Here is a 20,289-nt window from a genome sequence, read left to right as displayed (position 1 = left end):
AATACCCTGCTCAGCAAAAATATATAAAAATAAACGAAATAAACAAATTCCAAATAAAGTTTTCAGTCCAACCCCCTGGGTGTGCCACAACAGTTAAGAGATCACAGAGTCCCTAGCCTGACATCTCGGGCGCATGATGTAATTCGTCGGAGGAATACAGTAGCACTGTGCTCGCTCAGTTTTCCGCGCGTGACCGTTGATATCAATGAGTAGAACAGCTGGTGCGCATGCCCAGATTCGGGCTATTGGCGGCGGCGCAATGCGTGAACGTGCACTTTCCCTGAAACTGTCCATTGGTGGAGACGCAGCGCATGTACGCGCACTTCCCTCCTCCCCTTTATTTCCTCTCTAGTTCACGAGGAGTTCTGCGTGGTTGCGGTTGCCGATTGTTCCTTCAGAGTCCTTAAAACAGGTTACTGCAATAAAAGATGGTGAGTATATATTAACTTTCTTTAACAAAATGTAATGTTGTTTTAACGAGTGAGTTTACTTTCATTGCGGTATATGAGGCAAAGAGGTGAGCACATGACCCACTTAAAAAAAAATAAAATGAATAAAAGGGTCCAGCTGCGTCGTGCACAGCTCCTCGAATGCATTTCGAGAACGGAAATTTTGGTTCGTCTTGACTTGTGTCATTTTGTTAATTAGTCCATACACGTGTCCGACGAGTCCTATTTTAGTTTCTCAGACGTTTCTAGACGTGCTAATATTTAGGCGGTCCTCGAGTCGTTACCTGATTTGCTACCATCTGTGCGTTGAATTTTTGCCTTTTATGTACACGACGTTGGATTGCAAGTGTTTGTGTTTCACTCTGTTTTCTTAAACTGTAGATTACAAAAGTGGGATTTCGCCCCCGCCCCGTCTTCTGTTCACCATTGTGTAAAATAAATCGTGGGAGGAACACGTTGGTATTAAGACGTTGGAATTAGACTGACCTGTCAAATAAGATCAAGTGTGCCTTTATGCCCGTTTCTTTAATATTTGCGTACTTAGAGTTGCAGATAAAGAGTTGCAGATAAGGCATGTCGTGTGGCTTTGGCGATTGCAGATGTGTACGGTTGCAACCATGCAGATAAAGACGCAATATAGCTTAGTAAAGTTCCCGAGATAGCGGGATTCCTTGTAAAGCAAAATCCCCTTCCTCTATGGTGGGCGTGCATAGTTTTTAATTCACATCCACACGGTCAGGTGAGTTTCATAAAGTGGGTCAAGCGAACAAAATCTGCGCACAGAGGGATTTATCTGCAAAATAAACACTGCCGCATTTGCTGCGTCTGTTATGGCTTACAGTTAGTTGGGAGGAGAAGGAGGAGTCAATTACGGTCATACAGGTTACGTCATCCTCTTGATAAGGACGCTATACAAGAATACGTTTTGATTTTTTAAAGTCGGTTATTTTAATAGACCCGGTTAGTGATAGCAGATTTTTAATGCTGCATAGGTCTTCACCGAGGGAAAAAAAATCGTAACCTTGCCATCAATTGCACAAAAGAAATACCTAGACCCTAAGGCTACAACTGGGGTCCGCCAGAGAGACCGCAGAGGATTATGAAGGTTTTGGAATTGCAGCGGACTAAATGAAACCCACAGCTTTGACAGTTGATTAGTTAAGTCAGTTATTCATTTTAAAACCTGTGAAACTCTTGCCTCCTCAGATATGAATTAAGCTTATGAATCTTAGATTTCTACCCATAGACTATAGTTTGTGTAAATATATTTTATTTATCCATCTAATTGTTTATTTAAAGAGCTTCAGTAAAAAGCAAAATTTCCCTCCTGTATCTACCTATCTGTCATATAGTTCCTTTCATCTGTATATCTACTACCAGTCAAAAGTATGGAAACGTATGCATGGTATTCATGAAAATACCATTATGTTGATTTTAAAACGTAGCCAAGACATTACAAGGGTTGATAAAGGCTACTTGAAATGACCGATTTTTAAATGTATTATTCAAAACCTCATTTTCAGCAGCCATTCCTTCTCTGTCAACTTCCTTAGCTTATCCTTAGTCATGTTGAAATGCTATTTGGTTATTAGAGAAACCTTTGTAATTTCATTAGCAGCACTGAAACCTGCTGTTCTGTGCAGTTGGGTTGCAAAGTACTGCACCAGCGTGTAATTGCTGACCACAGTATGTCAGTCATGAAATGCCCATTGTATTACATTACGGTTAAGGTTAGGGTTGTAGGAGGGTTAGCTGACATGGGCATTATCTGACCAATGTCATAGGTATTGCAGGCTGCAGCTAGATCCATCTCAAGTACTGGCATTCCTAAAATGCACTTATAGGTTAAAAAAGGCCAACGTGAAATGGCTTTCTCAAGAAACTTGTCCATCCATTGTTTTTTTTTTTTTTTTTTGCAGAATTAAGGTTATTCCATTTGGTTAATTGCAAAGAAACCATAGATTTCATGCATAGGTGTCTATGAGAGAAGAGGGTAGGCAACCAGATGAGAGGGGCAACTGTGTAAGAGGATAAGGACATCAGAGTGTGTAGTGTGAGAAACAAACACCTTCTAGGTTCTCATTTGGGATCTTGCTGATCTACACCCCGAATACCAGTGTCATCAGCACCCTGGACTGATCTTTTCTCTGTTGCAAACCATCTGCAGTTCAATATCTCTGATCTTCTGTCCCATTTTAATCTTTTCTTTTTATTTGCCAGATTCTTGCTTGTTTTTTCTTTGAAACTCTGCCTCTTAGGCCAGTTTCCTGGAGTTTTTTTTTTCCTCTTTTGCAGACAATGCTGACATTTGGCATATATTTAAGGAAGAAGCCAATTGAGAACCTGTAAGGTGTATGTTCTCACACTGCATACACAGTTGTCCATCTGACGTGAGCTTTCTCTTTCAGTCCTGGTCAGATCCAGTTTGCCTTCCTCTCTCCAGACAATAACAGACACCTTTGTATGAAATCTTCAGTTTCTTGGCAGTCTGTCATATGGAATAACCTTCATTCTAGAACATGCTTTTTGAGAAATCGGTTTCATTTTTGAATAAAGAAGTGAATTTTAGGAATGCCAGTATCTTGGTTATTCTGTTCACTTGGGTTGCAGTTTCAGTGGTAGTAATGCAATTTACAAAGTTTTCTCTAACAGCCAATTAGCATGTAAACATGTCTGATTTAAGGATAAGGTAAAGGACTTGTCCATTAGGACACCGAAGGAACTGCTGCTGAAAATGGGGATTTGTAGTCCTATGCAAATAACAAGTTAAAGGTCATTTTAAGCTGCCATTAGCAACCCTTTTAATGTCTTGGCTTCATTTTTTAAAACCAATGTAATAGAAATATGTCTTTTCACAAGGATACTATCATAAACTTGGAAATCTGTGTGTGTTTCCATACTTTTGACAGGTAGTAGATAAAGGTGATTTGCCCACAGTGGGAAATGTGACTTTTTTGCAGAAGTTCTTTGTGTGTGTGTGTGTGTGTGTGTGTGTATAATTTATATAATATATACTGATCGCTAGAAATCCACAAAGGGACAAATTTTAAAGTCTTTTATTTATGACCTTTAGACAACCTACCAGGTGTCATCATCAGAGGAAAATGGTTAGAGATAAAGAATATATAGTAAAGGACCAGCCCAGCTACAGACTGACACTGAGGCACAACAATGTCCAAAAGCACACACTTATTCTTCTTTTTCTTCCACAGAACACACTAACCCACAGTAGTTGCTCAGCTCAGTCCTTTCTTTGCTTTTCCTCCTCATCTGTCGCCCTTACTCCTTCTCTCACAAGCTCTGTCTTCTTCCTCCCGACTCCGGCTCCTCTATTGGAGTGAGGCAGCCCCTTCTGTAATACCCTGGATGTGCTCCAGGTGCTTCATGATGATCTTCTAGTGGCACTTTTCTTGTGTGGCCATAAGCCTCCGGGTGCCCCTTGGCGGTGGCCACGGGCCCCAACAGGGTTGAGCTTCTAGCTCCAATCCCGTGGCCCCAATGAAGACCAGGGCAGCTGCCCTCTCGTGGTCAAGGAGAGGTATTATCCCTCTCCCAGTCCTTCCAGGTGTCCCGGCTGGGTAGGATCCCGAGCTGTCCGCCACAGATAGATAGATATATAGGTGTGTATAACATATAGATATATGTACATAGATAGATAGAAAGATGTAGATAGGTATCTATATACATCTATATCTTTCTATCTATATAGATATAGTTATCTCGCTCTCTCGAAGAAAGATTAAAATATAGCAAATGGGGGTGGGGGGGTTTGGAAGGTGTTAGTTTTAAAGTCTTTTATTATTTGGATGTTCTTCTTTTTAAGCCCGCATATGCTGGGTTCATTGTCCAAGTGTCTGTTAATGGTGTTTTCATTTGATAGCCACGATTCAGGCAGCTCCCTGGCACTCTTCGTATTTGTCCCAAATCTTACTTGCACTGTGTCCCAGTTGAATTGGTATGTGTGTATATCGGAGGTCGTGGGTCTTTCTTTCTGACAACATTTCAGTGTTCTTGTTTAAGGTGTTGAGAGCGTTTTAGACGTTGGTCTTGCGTAAACAGCTGGGCATGCACTGCATGGTATACAGCTATTAGTTTTGATTCCTGTATGTCTAATAATTTTGCTTTGATGATGCAACCTGGAAGGTGTTGAAAGCTTAGGAATAAAAGACTATTTTAAGATTCATGATTCATTTTTTTTCTCCCTTTGTGGATTTCTAGCTATCAATATGTAAACCGTATTGCAGACCTTGGCTTCCACTGTGTGTAATATACTGTATATCAATCTCTGTCTATGGTCTATAGGTAGTAATCAATATAAGTCATAAGCTTAATTTATATCTGAGGAGACAAGGGTTTCACATTAGCAAAGCCAGTAGTGTCTTGGTTGTATTTTTAAACCTATTATTTATTGCATTTTTTTTTTTTTTTTTTTTTTTTTTTTTTTTTTTTTTTTTTATATATAAATCAGAGAGATTGGTGTCTATCAAGAACACAAACATTTCTGGGTGATTCTGAAGTTTTGACTGGCAGTATAAGTGACGCCTTAGTTTGTCTACACATGTGCACACGCAAATGCTGGTTTTGTTATCGGTTTAGTTTTTAATTACTTTCTCTCATCCATCTTCCTAACCTGCTTACTCAGGGCAGCTGGAACCTATTCCAGCAGGCATAATTCATGGACAGGGTGCCAGGTCATCGCAGGGTAAACTCTCTCTCACACATATAGGCCAATTTAGCAGTGCCAGTTCACCTTAGCTGCATGTCTTTGGACTGTGGGAGGAAACTGCAGTTCCTGGAAGAAACCCACCGGTAGAATCTGTTACAAATCCTTGAGCGTGGGAATGGCATAACATAAATGTATTATTAAATTGAGTCATTATTTTAAACGGGTCTATCAACAGCATGGCCTCATCAGTAGTATACTGTAATCTGATCAAAGACTTCTGATGAAGTGACTAACTTTAGTAATATCATATTAAAGCTAGTCCAGTTAGAAATAAATTAATCCAGTGTCATGTTTAATTCTTGGCTTGCTCACTCTGTTTACGGAGTTGGCACATTTTTCCTGCGTTGGTGTGGGCTTTCTTCAGGAATGCTGGTTTCTTCTTACATTCTGGGGACAGGCCTGCTAGGCATATTGATGTCTCTAAATCGGCCTTCGGTAGGATGAGTTCTTTGCAGTAAACTGGCATCTTCTCAGAGATTTGGTTTCTGGTGAGAGTTAGATGTTCCCAGAAAAAGCTCCTGTCTCAGTACATGGAAAAATTTTAAACCTCCCATCTATACCAGAGCCAACAAGCAGAAGCAAGAATGTTTTTAGTGATCGTTATCAGGAGAAGATTGGAATCCTCTGATGTGAAGAATAAAGAACCATCATATCTTGAGATGGGTATGATTTTGTTTTAAAGAGTTGCAGAGCGCGGGCTGAATTGAAATGTTTAAGTTGATGGACCTGCCTACACACACAGGGGAGGATCTCCAATGAAGATGAGTAACTGCAAAGTAACGCTTACACAAATACACAGATGCAAGTGCAGCTATAAAAGCAAGGTGGATGTTTTGTATCTCTCTACAAATTGATGGATTTGTAGTATCTTATATAAACATCTACGCGTGGAAGTTTCTGTCATTGTCTGTCTGTCTGTCCGGTCCGGAAGTGCAAGGCAACAGCATGAAGCTCAAAGAAAGCGACTCTGTCGCCAAAGTGAAACCACCAAGAAAATAACAAAACCGCTTAGCCGCTAATACACAAGTGAGGTGAGCACATCGGCAAAATGAAACCTCAGAGAAAAGAGAAACTCGCTTAACCGCTAATACACAAGCGAGCCGGGCACATCGACAAAACTAAACCTCCGAGGAGAGCGAAGCTCGCTTAGCTGTTGATAAACAACGGAGGCGAGCATGTCTGCAAAACAAAATCGCCTGACGAAAGAGAAACTCACTTAGCCACTAATGCACACCCGAGGTGAGCACGTCGACAAAGCGAAACCTCCTAGGAGAGAGAAACTTGCTTAGCCACTGATAGACAAGGGGGGGTGAACACATCGGCAAAACAAAACCACTGATGGAGAACCTCGCTTAGCCACTAATACATAAGCGAGGTGAGCACATTGACAAAACAAAACCTCAGAGGCGAGAGAAACTTGCTTAGCTGCTGATAGACAATGGAGGTGAGCATGTCCGCAAAACGAAACCACCGATGAAGGAGAACCTTGCTTAGCCGCTAATGCACAACCGATTTGATTGAAGTGCCAGAATCCGTTTTCTAGAAGCCCGGGCTTTTTACAGCACATGCTTACACAGCTAGTTTATCTTTTTTTTCAAAGAATGTCACCGTCTAGTTTTAACTTTTTTTTGCACACTGACTTCTCATTCATTCTCCATTGCTGATTGCACAGATCAGTTTCTCACCGCAGCATTTACATTGTGTTTGTGGATTAACTACTGTGGACCAGGCTCCATTCTTTTGTAGTTCTGGAAATTGCAATGTTAGCATTTTATTCTCTCTCTAATACAAACAACTTGTTTTTGCCCTCATCATTCTAGCAAGTTTTAATTTGTTTCTCTTATCTGTTTTCGTATTTAAAGGCATTGAACGGTAAAAGCTGCTTTCAATTCAAACATCGTGCCTTTTATTATAGGCAAATGGTGTATTGTAGTGGTTGCTTCTAACTCTTTTCAAACTGGTTCATATTGTAAAGGATTATATTTAGAAAATGCATAAGCAACATAAGAACATTAAGCTACTGTGCAATTCTTATCATCAAACCCCACCGTAAATATTTGGTATTAATGGACGTCTAAGATTAATGAACTCAAGAGGCCATTGCAGTGAATACTTAAGTTGCAGGTTGTGTCCTGTCCCTCAGCCAGGAACTGGACATGCTATGCCAACACGGTTGGACTGGCATCCAGGGTGGGGTTCAGCAGAAGATCCTTTCCCAGCTGGGAGGTCAGAGTAATAGGTGGACTTAGAGAGGGAGAAAACCCAAGACTGTATGCACCTCTGCTGCACAGAGTGGCAGCGTTCCTGGGCTGGTGTACCACAACTGCAAGGAGTACTGGGAGTTGTCCCGTGGGGCAGCCCTGTAGGGTTCCATGGGTGCTGCAGGGAATGTCTGTCTCCATTTTGTGAGGTTTCTGCCTGAACTGGGAATGGTCAGGAGGTAACACCAGAAGTACTAACAGGTCTGGTATGAAGGAGGCCACACTGTCTCGCGTGGGCGAGTTGAAGTCTAGAGGTAGAGGATAAGGCTTGCCTGAAGGAGATTCTTTATTTGATTTTGATATATTTTCTTAATCCCTGTGGGTCAGCCATTGTACAGAATCCCTGGAGCAACGTTTAAGTTGAAGGTTTTGCTGAAGGGCCAAATGAAGTAGAATCCCTTCTGGCAGGATTTGAACTGAATTGATTATGGGCTGCCATCAGTCAGGATTTGGTCCAGAAGTTGGACGGCATGCCAGGGCAAATTGAAAAAGAGGCCAACACTGCAAATATTGACTCTGTGCATAAACCTCATGTCATTGTCTGTCAATAAAAGCCTTTGAAACTTACGTAATGCTTGTAATTATACTTAAAAATGCCATATAAACATTTGACAAAAAGATCTAAAAACACTGAAGCAGCAACCTTCAAGATCCCAGTGCAGAACCTTAGCCACAGACCCACCACTCCACCTTTTTATTGTGGTTACTTGTGTCTGAAGGCCATGTTTCTAGTACTGTGTGATGGTCTACGCCAGGGGTAGGCAACGTCGGTCCTGGAGTGCCACAGTATGTGCAGGTTTTTGTTCCAACCCAGTTCCTTAACGAGAACTCAATTATTGCTGATGAAGCACATATTGCTTAAGTGACATTTTAATGCTTCATTTTAGTGGTCTCGCTTGTTAAGGTTATCCAACCTTAATTGCTTATTTCAATCTTAAACTGCTGCATTCAGTGTTTTAATTGCTCCTTATTAGCAATAAGATGTAAAACAGGGGTAGGCAATGTCGGTCCTGGTGAGCCGCAGTGGCTACAGGTTTTCATTCAACCCAATTGCTTAATTAGAAACCAATCATTGCCAATCTCAGACCTTATTTAATTTTATGGCTTGTTAGTCTGTGCAATGTAAGGCATTTATATCGTAGATTTTTTTACCTTTCCAAGGATATCATCCAAATGATTTGAAGCCTAAAACAGATCATTTTCAGTCTGTCACATTTTTCTATTAAGTGTTTTATTAAATCAAACCGTGCATGATGAACACACACAGATGTAATTGGAAAAAAGCTAGCTGGAGAACTGCTAGCTGCTTTGTCTTTTACATCTTATTGCTAATAAGGAGCAATTAAAACACTGAATGCAGCAGTTTAAGATTGAAATAAGCAATTAAGGTTGGAGAACCTTAACAAGCGAGACCACTAAAATGAAGCATTAAAATGTCACTTAAGCAATATGTGCTTCATCAGCAATAATTGAGTTCTCGTTAAGGAACTGGGTTGAAACAAAAACCTGCACATACTGTGGCACTCCAGGACCGACGTTGCCTACCCCTGGTCTACGCTGTAGTCTCCTGGGAAAGCAACGCAAGTTCAAAAGAAGCGCAAGGCCTGAGCGAGATTCACTGTTGTGGAAAAGGAGATGGTGGCAAAATTGGATGTCATTGTGAAAAATCCCTTGCAGGAGGTGCTGTTTTAGGAGCACTTGTTAGCCACTGGCTCATTCCAGCATGGTGTGCTATAAAGCACATCGTGGGGGGGGGGGGGTGCCCACTTGTGCCCACTTGTGCCCACTGCTATCTAGCAATTCAGTGCTCCCTCCTGATGTATATTTTAAAATGACAATGAGTACATTTTATTTATCAGTTTTTGTTTCCAGTCTTAAAGTTTATTAAAATCCAAGGGGAAATTCATCTATAGAGATACCCAAGGGATTTCGAGGTAGTACTAAATTTATGTGGGATTCTCACTAACCATTAAAAGTCTAAGCTGTACAATATTTACCTGTTTGTTAAAGCAGCTTTTAAATTACTGTTTTAAATAAATGATTTGTGGGGCTTTCATCCTGATTCTTTGTTCTAATCTCAATCTCTCTATAATTCTTTACATCTGTGTTTGGATAGATGTAGGAGGAGTTTGAGTGTCTGGGCTTGAGAGTGTCCTGATAAAAACCAACATCCAGGCCTTTAATGACCTCTTGGGCACGGCCACCAGCAGTGTGTATGTCTGCAGAGTGTCGACCTCGTTGAGATGTTTACTTACCTTGGCAGTGACATTCACGTCTCTGGTGACTCATCCTATGAAGTCAGTAGACGGATTGGGAGAGCATAGGGGGGTCATGAGATCACTGGAGAGGGGTGTGTGCCACTCCTGATATCTCTGCAAAAGGACGAAGGTCCAAGTCTTTAGAGTCCTGGTGCTTCCTGTCTTGCTATATGATTGCGAGACATGGACGCTATCCAGTGACCCGAGTCTGGACTCCTTTGGTTACTGGGTCTCTTTGGAGAATCCTTGGGTACCACTGGTTTGACTTTGTGTTGCTCACGGAGTCCCAAATGAGGCACATTAGGGAGGGTGATCCGGCTCGCAGGATCCTTATTGTTGAGGTCCCAGTGGCTGGACTAGGCCAAGGGGTTGCCCATATAACACATGGCTGTGACAAATCAGAGGGTCATTTCCGGAGGGTGGGACTGGATCACGTGTCTGCCTGGAGGGTTGCCAACCAGGATCCCGAGCTGTTTCGTCGTGTGGTGGGTATGACAATGCGCTGTACAAGTGCATGCTCCCCAACCTGACCTCCCCCTTACTACTCGGAGTGCTTCAAATAGAGAGGGGGGAGGCACTCTCAATACCACCAATGTGTACTGCCCAACTGGATGATGTGATGGCAACCAGTTAGAACTGAGGTCAGAATGACTAGGCCATGGTGAGCACTTTATCCGGGACGTTGGGATAGACCCTACTCTTTACAAAGGGTGTCCAGGGATCTTTTATGACTGCTGAGAGTCAGGATCTCTGTTTTAAATCTTATCTGATGGGTGGTACCATTTTTGCAATCGTGTCCCCCATCACTGCACTGGGGCATTGGGATCCACATTCAGACAATGGGGTAAGCGCCCCCTACTGGTATCATTAGCACCCCTTCCAGTAGTAACCCAAGTTTTTTTTAGATGTTCTTCCATTCAAGTACTGGCCGGGCCTGAACGTGCTGAGCTTCAGGTGGACAACCTCTTCTGAAGTGCATTTGGTATGACTGATGGCTTTCTGTCTGTGATTATTATTATTTATTTAATTTTTTTTTTTTTAAACCCTCATTCAGCTTTTCTATTTGATAAGGGTGAGCAGCATTTTCAGTTCAAATTGAGGTTGTCACCCATCCTGGTAGATTATTTAAGAACACCACACCAGTTACCAAAATCATATGTTATTGTGAATGTTTAGTAACCTGCATTACAGAAAAGCTCACGAGTGCAGTTATTAAAAATATTTTATTTGGATAAAACAGATATAACACATCAGTCCTTTTAAATTCTTAATGTCTATCTTTGGAAAGTTGTACTATCCTTGTAAAGAGCTTTTATAAATAAACTTTACTCTCGTGATTACCATCCATAGTCCTTTTTGCAATTGGAATCCATCTTTGTCTAGGGTGCTCAATGTCCTTCCAACCCATTTGTTTAATTAGAAAATACAATCCTGACCAATAACGGGTCTTTTTTTGGAGGAAGTTTGGAGATTTGGTTTTCACGGTTTGCTGCTTCATGGTTTTTAGATCTTTTTGTCCGATGTTTCTATGGTATGAAATGCTTGTAATTCTACTTCAGTGTAAATTTCATAGGCTTTTATTGACCGTGACATGAAGTTTATGTGCAGAGTCCATATTTGTAGTGTTGGCCCTTCTTTCTTTTTCAGTTTGCCCTGGCATGCTGTCAATCAACTTCTGGGCCAAATCCTGACAGATGGCAGCAGCCCATTCTTGCATGATCAATGCTTAATGTTTGTCAGAATTGGTGGGTTTTTGTTTGTCCACACACTTTTTGACCCCAAGTTCTCAATGGAATTAAGGTCTGGGGAGTTTCCTGGCCATGGAGCCAACATTTCGATGTTTTGTTCCCTGAGCCACTTAGTTCTCACTTTTTGCCTTATGGCCCGGTGCTCCATCATGCTGGATTGTTCATTGTTGGTCATCAAACTGTTCTTGGATGGTTGGGAGAAGTTTAGCTCAGAGGATGTTTTTGTCCCATTCTTTATTCATGGCTTGGGATCGGTGGTGGGGGTAACCAGCAGTGCACGGCTTGCATGAATGGCAGCAGGCAGGTGGGAGTGCATCTGCATGCACAGTGAGGGAAGCAAAGACTTTTGGAGGATGGCCTGGTGTCAAGAAGAAGCCAAGAAAAACATCAGGGACAGACTGAGATTCTGCAAAAGGTACAGGGATTGGACTGCAGGGGTCAAGCCATTTTCTCTGATGAATCCCCTTTACGATTGTTTAGGCATCTAGAAAAAAGAGAAGAAAAGGTGAGAGGCCATTCATGTGTGGGGTTGCTTCTCGGCCAAGGCAGTGGGCTCACTCACAATTTTGCCAGCCGTGATTAAAGAATGGGACCAAAACATCCTCGGAGAGCAACTTCTTCCAACCATCTAAGAACAGTTTGGTGACCAACAATGCCTTTTCCAACATGATGGAATGTCGAGCCATAAGGCAAAAATGAGAACTAAGTGGCTCAGGGAACAAAACATTGAAATTTTGGGTCAATGGCCAGGAAACTTCCCAGACCTTAAACCCATTGAGAACTTGTGGTCAATCTTCAAGAGGCGGGTGGACAAAGAAACCCACCAATTCTAACAAACTCCAAGTATTTAATTATGGGCTGCCATCAGTCAGGATTTGCCCCCAGAAGTTGATGGACAGCATGCCAGGGCAAATTGAAAAAGAGGCCAACACTGCAAATATTGACTCTGTGCATAAACTTCATGTCATTGTCAATAAAAGCCTTTGAAACGCATGTAATGCTTGTAATTCTACTTCAGTACACCATAGAAACATTTGACAAAAAGATCTAAAAGCACTGAAGCAGCAAACTTTGTGAAAACCAACACTTGCGTCATTCTCAACTTTTTGCCATGACTGTAATGTAAGGTCATTCATAAATTGTAGATTTTTCTTTTTCCCCCTTCTAATGATCTCATCCAAATGCTTAAATCGTAAAACAGATGAGTAGTTTTCAGTTCTTCACTTTCTTTTCAAGATTGGCACAGTGGCGCAATGGTAGTGCTGCTGCCTTGCAGTAAGGAGACCAGCGGTTGTGTCCCAGGTCCTCCTTGCATGGAGTTTGCATGTTCTCCTTTTCTCTTTGTGGGTTTCCTCCCACAGTTCAAAGACATGCAGGTTAAGTGGACTGGCGATGCTAAATTGGGCCCTGTGAGAGAGTTTGCCCCTGTGATGGACTGGTTTCCTGCCCTGTGTCCTATGCTAACTGGGACAGGTTCCTGTCAAGGGACGACCCTGTTCATGACAAAGCGGGTTGGACAATGACTGACCGACTTTCTCTTCAGTGTCTTTAAGTACTTTATTAAACTAAATCGTCCACACAGATGTAAATGGAAACACGCCAGATGGAAAACTGCTGGTACCTTTTGTCATTTTGCATTTTATTGCCAATAAGGAATATTTTTAAATATTTTATATTTGCTTATCAATTGATGATAATTTGAGTTTGTCCTTTGTTTTTGTTTCGGCAGCTGTATGCATCTGAATTTCCCCATGGGAAAAAGTTTATCTTATGTAATTAACAGGGAATGCAACTGTTTAAGACTAAAATAAGCAATTAAGTGCTCTAAATCTTAAATAGCATGACCGCTAAAAAGCTGAAAATGTCACTTGAGTAATAAGTGCTTCGTCAGCAATAAACTTTAATGGGGCAGTTGGACTGGGGGGGGGTCACCTACAGCCCACCAGGACCAATCATTGCTCACCCCTCCATGTTTATGATGGAAGCAGTCGTGGTCTGCCGTTTTTAAAACTGCCTCAATCTGTCAATGGCATTGAACTTAGGACGCAGACCTGTCCATTTGAGGACATTCATATTTATTCTCGAACTAATTCATTGTTTTTATGACTTTGGATTATGGTAGTGTTGAAATCCAAACTTTTTGCCACTGAGAACAATATGACCATAAATTATCTGGCTCTTTGCAGCACCATTTGTTTTCCCCTTTTACCTCCAATGAACTGTTCAATACTGTGAATCATGACAGTATAACGCAACATTCACCATATCCCAGTGCTCACCCCTGATGTAAAGGGTCCGAGTTATAAATAGCAAATCAATTAATTGACATTAATTAGCAGCAAAAACTTGTCACTAATTAAGAATTAGTCATATTTGAACCGATTTTGTCCTGAACACGGTCACAGGGGTGGGGGGATGTGGGGTGGGTGCTGCTGGAGCCGATTCCAGATAGCATAGGGTGCAAGGTGAGGAACAAGCCAGCCCACACACTCGGACCAATTTAGGATCACCACTTCACCTAACCTACATGCTTGTGTGGGTTTCCTCCCACAGTCCAAAGACATGGGTGAAAATGTGCAGACTCCATGCGGGGAGGACCTGAGACATGAACCCTGGTCTCCTTACTACGAGGCAGCAGCGCTACCACTGTGCCACCCTAATAAAAAAAAAACAAAAAAAAAAAAACGCTGCAGCCACTGTGGTCCTCCAGGATTGGGCATCCAAGGTTTACAGCAACACTGTTGCATATGTATGAGGTTAATTAGCATAGTCCACACATGGGGGGTTTTAGGGTGGCTGCAGGGTGGGTTTGGAGTTGCATTAAGATGATTGGCTATATATATTTTTTTTTTTTAAATTTGGGGGGGGGTATGCAAAATAATTCATAGCTTAGATTCTTGAAAACCGGTAAATAAAAGTACATGTATGGTAATCGGTGCAGTATTCTATAATGCTTTTTTTATTAAAAATTCAAATTTATGATTTCTTTGTAATAGGTTACTATTACTATGATTGGCATAGTTATTGAGGCACATTTTCTTTTCCTTTTTTTTCTTTTTTTGAAATACCGTTGCTGCTAGTGAAGTGCATCTCTGAAAGGCAGTACTGCAGTGCAGCTTGTTTGAACTTGAATTCCTCCTTTTTGGGGTGTCGCTTGCACTTGTGTCCTTTTGCAGTGCACATGAGCTATTCCGTGACATGTAGCTTATTATTTGAAATTATTTATTGGTGTGGTCGAAATATAATCTTGCATTGTCGCAGGACCTTTTTTTTTTTTTTTTTTTTTTTTTTTTTTTTAATTTTAATTAAATATTGGCTGTGCCATTAGTTTTTAAATTTAAAAATTACTGATTTTTTTTGTTGCATAAAGTTTATTCCTGAATCCTGTCAATGGTTAATCTCACCTTAAATTTTTTTTTTTTTGTCCCTAAAAAACATTTCAAGCACTTCTTTAATACTTGAGGTGTTCTGTTTTGTTGTAATATTAATTTAAATTCAATTACTGTTGTAGCATTGCTAAATTTAATCGACTGTTGTCCTGCATTAAAACTGATAGAATGAAATTGCATTCAGTTTTATAATCGTGGCAAAAATATGGGATTCTTTATTTGGAGGCACCGAATACACAACTGCTCTTATGCTCATACATTTTTTTTTTTTTTTATGCATTATAACCAATCTCTCTATGCATGGTGTTGATTGTGTGTGTGTATATATTGCAATTAATTTAGATTTCTTTTTATTTCCTTTAGGCTGATCAACTTACTGAGGAGCAGATTGCAGGTAAAGTTTAACAGTAATTTGTAGGTGGGGGCTGTGAAGGTCCTATGCACTGACAGTTTTACTTCACTTTATTCTGTGTCTACCACAAATTCCATTTGTTTTCGTAATTCCTGACTTGTTACTTTTTAGTTAAATTATTAGGTTAGCTGGTGCTTTTTCTTGTACTTATTTACTGTCAGAAAGGTTTGCCAGTAAATGACACAGTAAATCATAAGTAACCTCCATCCCCAAATAAAGATGGCTAAAAGTCTGACAAATGACCCTTCAGTCCATCATCCTCTTTAATAAAACCCCTGTGTGCGTCCAGTGTCAGTGTGTGTGTCTTCTGGTGAAGTGCGCATGCGCGGGGCACGGTGCAACGCTTTCAAAGCAGATGCTTCAAAGGCCGCTTGACGCGTCACACAAGACAGAGAGGGCGGGACCTATAAAATATCGTGCGGCCGATCCAATCGGATTTCGGTAAATGAGGTAAGACCTAAAACATGAAAAATCCAATTGGGTACTGAGATGCGGAGACCAGCTTCCCCATTGTTCTGCAAGTGTTCACTCTGAGGATGTCAGATTTGCGATTAAGAAGCTTGGCCCGGTAAAGTGTCAGTCGTTGAAGGGGTTTTCCTAAATATACGAATTTTCATGATATTACAATACGATGACTTTTAAAAGTAGATTTATTTTTGCGCACATTACATCAGTTGCTGGGGAGAATCTGCTGATTGCCCACTGTTGTGACAGAAAATTAAACGCATATTACGGACAGCAAAGCCAGTGTTACTGTCAGAGATAATTACAGGCATTTTACAGAAAAAAATTTAATGAGGTAAAAGGTCCCTTGCCATTTAATATAGACTGTTCCTACTAATGTTTATGGACTACTGTTCTAGCGCCCGTTATTTTAACAGGCTTAATGTCTAGTAAGACAATAAGAGAGAGGGGAGGTTGGGAGTCTGCGCTGATTACAACACGTTGTTGCACCCACCACATGACAAATCACCCAGATTGAGATCCGAGTGCAGCCGTTCAACGGGTGACACTTCACCAGCCCCCAGGTTTTCCCTGCAAGTTGGAGGATCTGATTGCAGGGCTGGATATAGATTAACATCGTACCTAAGATGGAGCAATTACAGGTTAAGGGCCTTGCTCAACGGTCCAACAACGTTTATGGGATTCAAACTGGCAATCCCAGACATCAGAGCCACCAATCTGCCCATAAGAAATTTGACAAACAAGATGAGACCATTTAGTCCATCAGGCCCGTTTGTTTAGCCAATAGCTCAGCTGTTCCAGTATCTCATCCAGATACTTCTTAAAGGTTGTCAAGGTTTCTGCTTCATCTCCATGACTTGGTAGTTTGTTTCACAGTCCCACAGATCTTTGCGTAAAGATGTGCTTCTTGTCTTCAGTCCTAAACGCACTTCCCCTTCATTTCTAGTGATGTCCTTGAGTATGTAATTCACCTTTAAGTTGAAAGAGTGCTGCAGATCTCCTTTATCAAAGTCTTTTGAGGGTTTTAAATACCTGGAAGAGGTCCCCACACAGTCTCCTCTGCTTGAGACTAAACCAGTTTAATTCTGAGTCTGTCACAGTAGGACATGCCTTCAAGTTCCATGATGCACTTGGCTGATTTCCTCTCCACATCTTCAAGTGCTGCTATGTCTTGCTTATACTGTGATAACCAGAACTGCACACGACATTCCAGATGTGGTCTAGCTAAGACATCGTATAGTTTGAGCTTAAAATCCTTTGACTTAGGTTTCATCATAAAAACTGTTGAATTTAACATTTTATTTGCCTTTCTAATTGCTTCTGTGCATTCCTTAGTCAGTGAAAATGTTGTCGTCATAAACCCCTAAAATCGTTTTCAGAGGTTGTTTCATGTAGTTCAGTGTCTCCCATCTTGTATTTATAATTGACATTCCTTTTGTCCACATGTAGCACTTTGCAGTTTTCTACATTAAACTCCCATTTTTTTGGGTGTTTCCCCAGTTCTGAAGCTTGTCCAGGACTTTATGAATTTTTTGCTGAATCTTCCTTGTCGGCGATCTCTCACCTTTTTTAGTGTCATCTGCACATTTGTCAAGTTTACTAAACTAAACCTACCAGAATCAATGTCATTAATATAAATTCAAACAAAGTCATGGTCTAAGAACAGACCCCTGGGGGGTCATTCTCCTCTTATCTATACCCTTTGTCTCCTGCTGGTTAACCAACTAGAGATCCAATTTTGGTTCACTTATAACCAAGTTGTCCCGATTGACTTGTTCAGAAACTTTTAAGTTGTCAAGGTTTCCATTTCATATCTGTGCCTTTTTAGTTTTGTTCCAATTTCGCACAAGGGGTTTTTTAATTTATTTTTATTTTTTAATATAAACAGGAGATGTGGTTCTTAGCCTCAGTCCTAAGTTCACTTCCTCTTACTTGCCATCAGTGTCCTTGAATATGTGATTTGCTAAATAGAAATATTTGCAAATTTATTAAAAATAAACTGAAATATTGCATTGATACACAATTGGACCCTTTACTCAGTACTTTGTTGAAGCACCTTTTGGCAGATGTGTTATTGTGGTGTTTCCATCTACTTACCCTTTGCCTAACAGTAAATGTACCCATCAGATTTGTTACCCGGTTGGTCTACTGTCGCACCTTAAGATTATCACACACATACATAGATATAAACATACACACAGACCCTAACTATAATAGTGCCCCATGAATGATACACACGCAGCTGATTAACTTCTACATGTGCCTTAGGAATAACACAGCCTGTCACGCTCTTAGCACTTCAAGAGACTTGCTTATTATCGGCATGAACAACATACAATGCTTTAAATATATCTTGGACGTAAATATTACTTTTGGACTCCTTGAATATATTCAAACGTACAAGGCTCGGCATCCTTGACTATAGGCCATTTATCATCCAAGAATGCCTTACTTTACACACTGTTCATTACTATTGGGTGGAGCTCACACCCGCAGCCTTAATAAACCTCACAGCACAAAGTGTATGGCAAACCTCTGGCTGCACCAGGTGCTCAAATATACCTTTTTACTTCAATCACTCTAAATATGAAGTATATGAAGTTAAAAGCAGTGTGGTATTTATTACATGAATAATAATACCAGTTGAGGAAAGCATAAAAGAAAATGTGGATAGCAAAGTCTGGATATATATATATAGTCTTTAGAAAAAGTTTACGAAAAGTTAAGATGACTGGCTGTCAATATGATTTAAGGAATTCACTCGTCAGTTTTCCCAAACAATAAAACTTTTTGATGTTGCTTAGTACCTACTAGCATGTCTTCCTTTCCCAGGCTGTAAACCCATTTAGCAACTTGTTGTCCCAGATGCCCATCCTTTCTCTGGTTATAAAGTAGATGATGGCCTGAGGCATCGCCATGACCTCCTTTTTTTGTTTGAACAGCTGTTTTAAAAGTGAGGTACAATTCGGGAAGAGGATATGTTTTGATATGTCCTTTAAGTTCATCAAGTGTTGTCTTGAGCAAAATATAATGAAAATATAGACCAAAATATGCAGATTTTGCACACCACAACAGCAGAGATTATGGCCTAAAGTCTGCATGGGTTTGATATGACAAGGTTTCCTCCAACCCCTTGAATTTGGAGATTTTCAGCCATTCTTCTCTGCAGAACCTCTCCAGCTATGTCCACTGGGATGGAGACCACCAGTGGATTGCATTTTTTCAGTTCTCTTCAGAACTTTTTCAGTTGTGTTCAAACTGAACAACTATTTAACTTTCTTAGAGTTAGCCCCAAGTGCCTCCTGTGTTCTCTTGTTTGTTCTTAGTTACTGTCCTGTTGGTAGGTGAACTTTTCCACCCAGTCTGAGGTCCAAAGGGCTCTCCTGCAGGTTTACATTAATGATCTCTCTGCTGGTTTTACTCTGTTCAACTTTCCTCCAACCCTGACTAGTCTCTCAGCCCTATAGCATGATGCTGCTGCCCGCTACCACCACCATGTGTCAGCGTTGGAATGCTATTTTGCAGGTAATGAGTGCTGTAGAATCGAGGCCAAAAAGTTCAATCTTGGTTTCATCATACCAGAGAATGTCTCTCACAGTCACAAACTTCAAGCAGGCTTTCATGTGTCATCTGGCTGCTTGTTGCTGGAAGTTTCTCATATCTCCACAATAATTCTCTGGACTTCTGCTTATAGTGATAATTGGGTTCTTGGTCACCTGTCTTACCGTGGCTCTTCTTCCTCGAATTGCTCAGTTTGGCCAGGCAGGTAGCTCTATATAGTCATGGTGGTTCCAAACGTCTTGCATTTAAGAATTCTGGAGGCTACTGTGCACTTTATTCATCTCATTTTGTAGCTTTTCCCCAAGTTCTGTACCTCTACACAATCCTGACTCTAAACTCTGCAGGCAGTTCTGCAAACCTCATGGATTGGTTTTTGCTCTGCTACACATTGTCGTCTGTGAGGCCTTTATATACAATAAACGGGTGGGTAGCTTTCCTAATCCTGTCCAGTCAATTCAGTTGACCACAGGTGGACTCCAAACCAGGTGTAGAAACCTCTCTGTGTCGATCAATAGAATAGGAGTTAAATTTCAAGTGTCACATGAAAGGGTCTGAATACTTGTATGAATGTGATATTTCAGTTTTTTATTTTTAATAAACTTGCAAAAATTCCTTTAAACCAGTTTTTGTTTTGTCATTCTAAACCAATGGTGTCTAATCTCCCCCACCCCCTTCTGACCCAATTTTTGCCTATTGAACGTCTTCGCAACTTGTATTTGCCGCAGAATGGTGGCTGATGAACGTGATGATTCCTCACGAACACGCCTTTTTTTTTTTTTAAACCCCTTGGAGATTCACCACCGAATGTCATTTAGGATTTCCCCTTCAAGATTTGCTGAACAAGGGTGTTCAGAGGATTGATTTGTTTCGGCAAAGCAGGAGGCGACCCATCGCAAGGCTTTTATGCAAACCATTTGCTACCACTTACTTTAATAGAAATTCACGGCTTGGTGTGACCCAATTAGAGTAGTCTTGTGACTTACAGTTTAAGAAACACTGTTGTGGAGTATTCTTTGTTTT

The 20,289-nt window shown here is 40.9% G+C and overlaps 1 protein-coding gene across 1 annotated transcript in view; it reads left to right on the top strand.

Moving 5' to 3' along the window:
- Positions 1-275: 275 nt before the first annotated feature.
- Positions 276-20,289, top strand: part of calm3a (calmodulin 3a (phosphorylase kinase, delta)) — a 52,000-nt gene continuing 31,986 nt past the window's right edge. The window contains exons 1-2 of the mRNA XM_028792283.2: positions 276-431; positions 15,195-15,225. Of these exons, the coding sequence (XP_028648116.1) occupies positions 429-431; positions 15,195-15,225 (34 nt within the window). The 5' untranslated portion in view covers positions 276-428. The remainder of the gene's footprint in view (positions 432-15,194; positions 15,226-20,289) is intronic.

Source organism: Erpetoichthys calabaricus, chromosome 1, assembly GCF_900747795.2.
Source record: "Erpetoichthys calabaricus chromosome 1, fErpCal1.3, whole genome shotgun sequence".
Lineage (NCBI taxonomy): Eukaryota > Metazoa > Chordata > Cladistia > Polypteriformes > Polypteridae > Erpetoichthys > Erpetoichthys calabaricus.
This window is presented reverse-complemented; position numbering and strand designations above follow the sequence as displayed.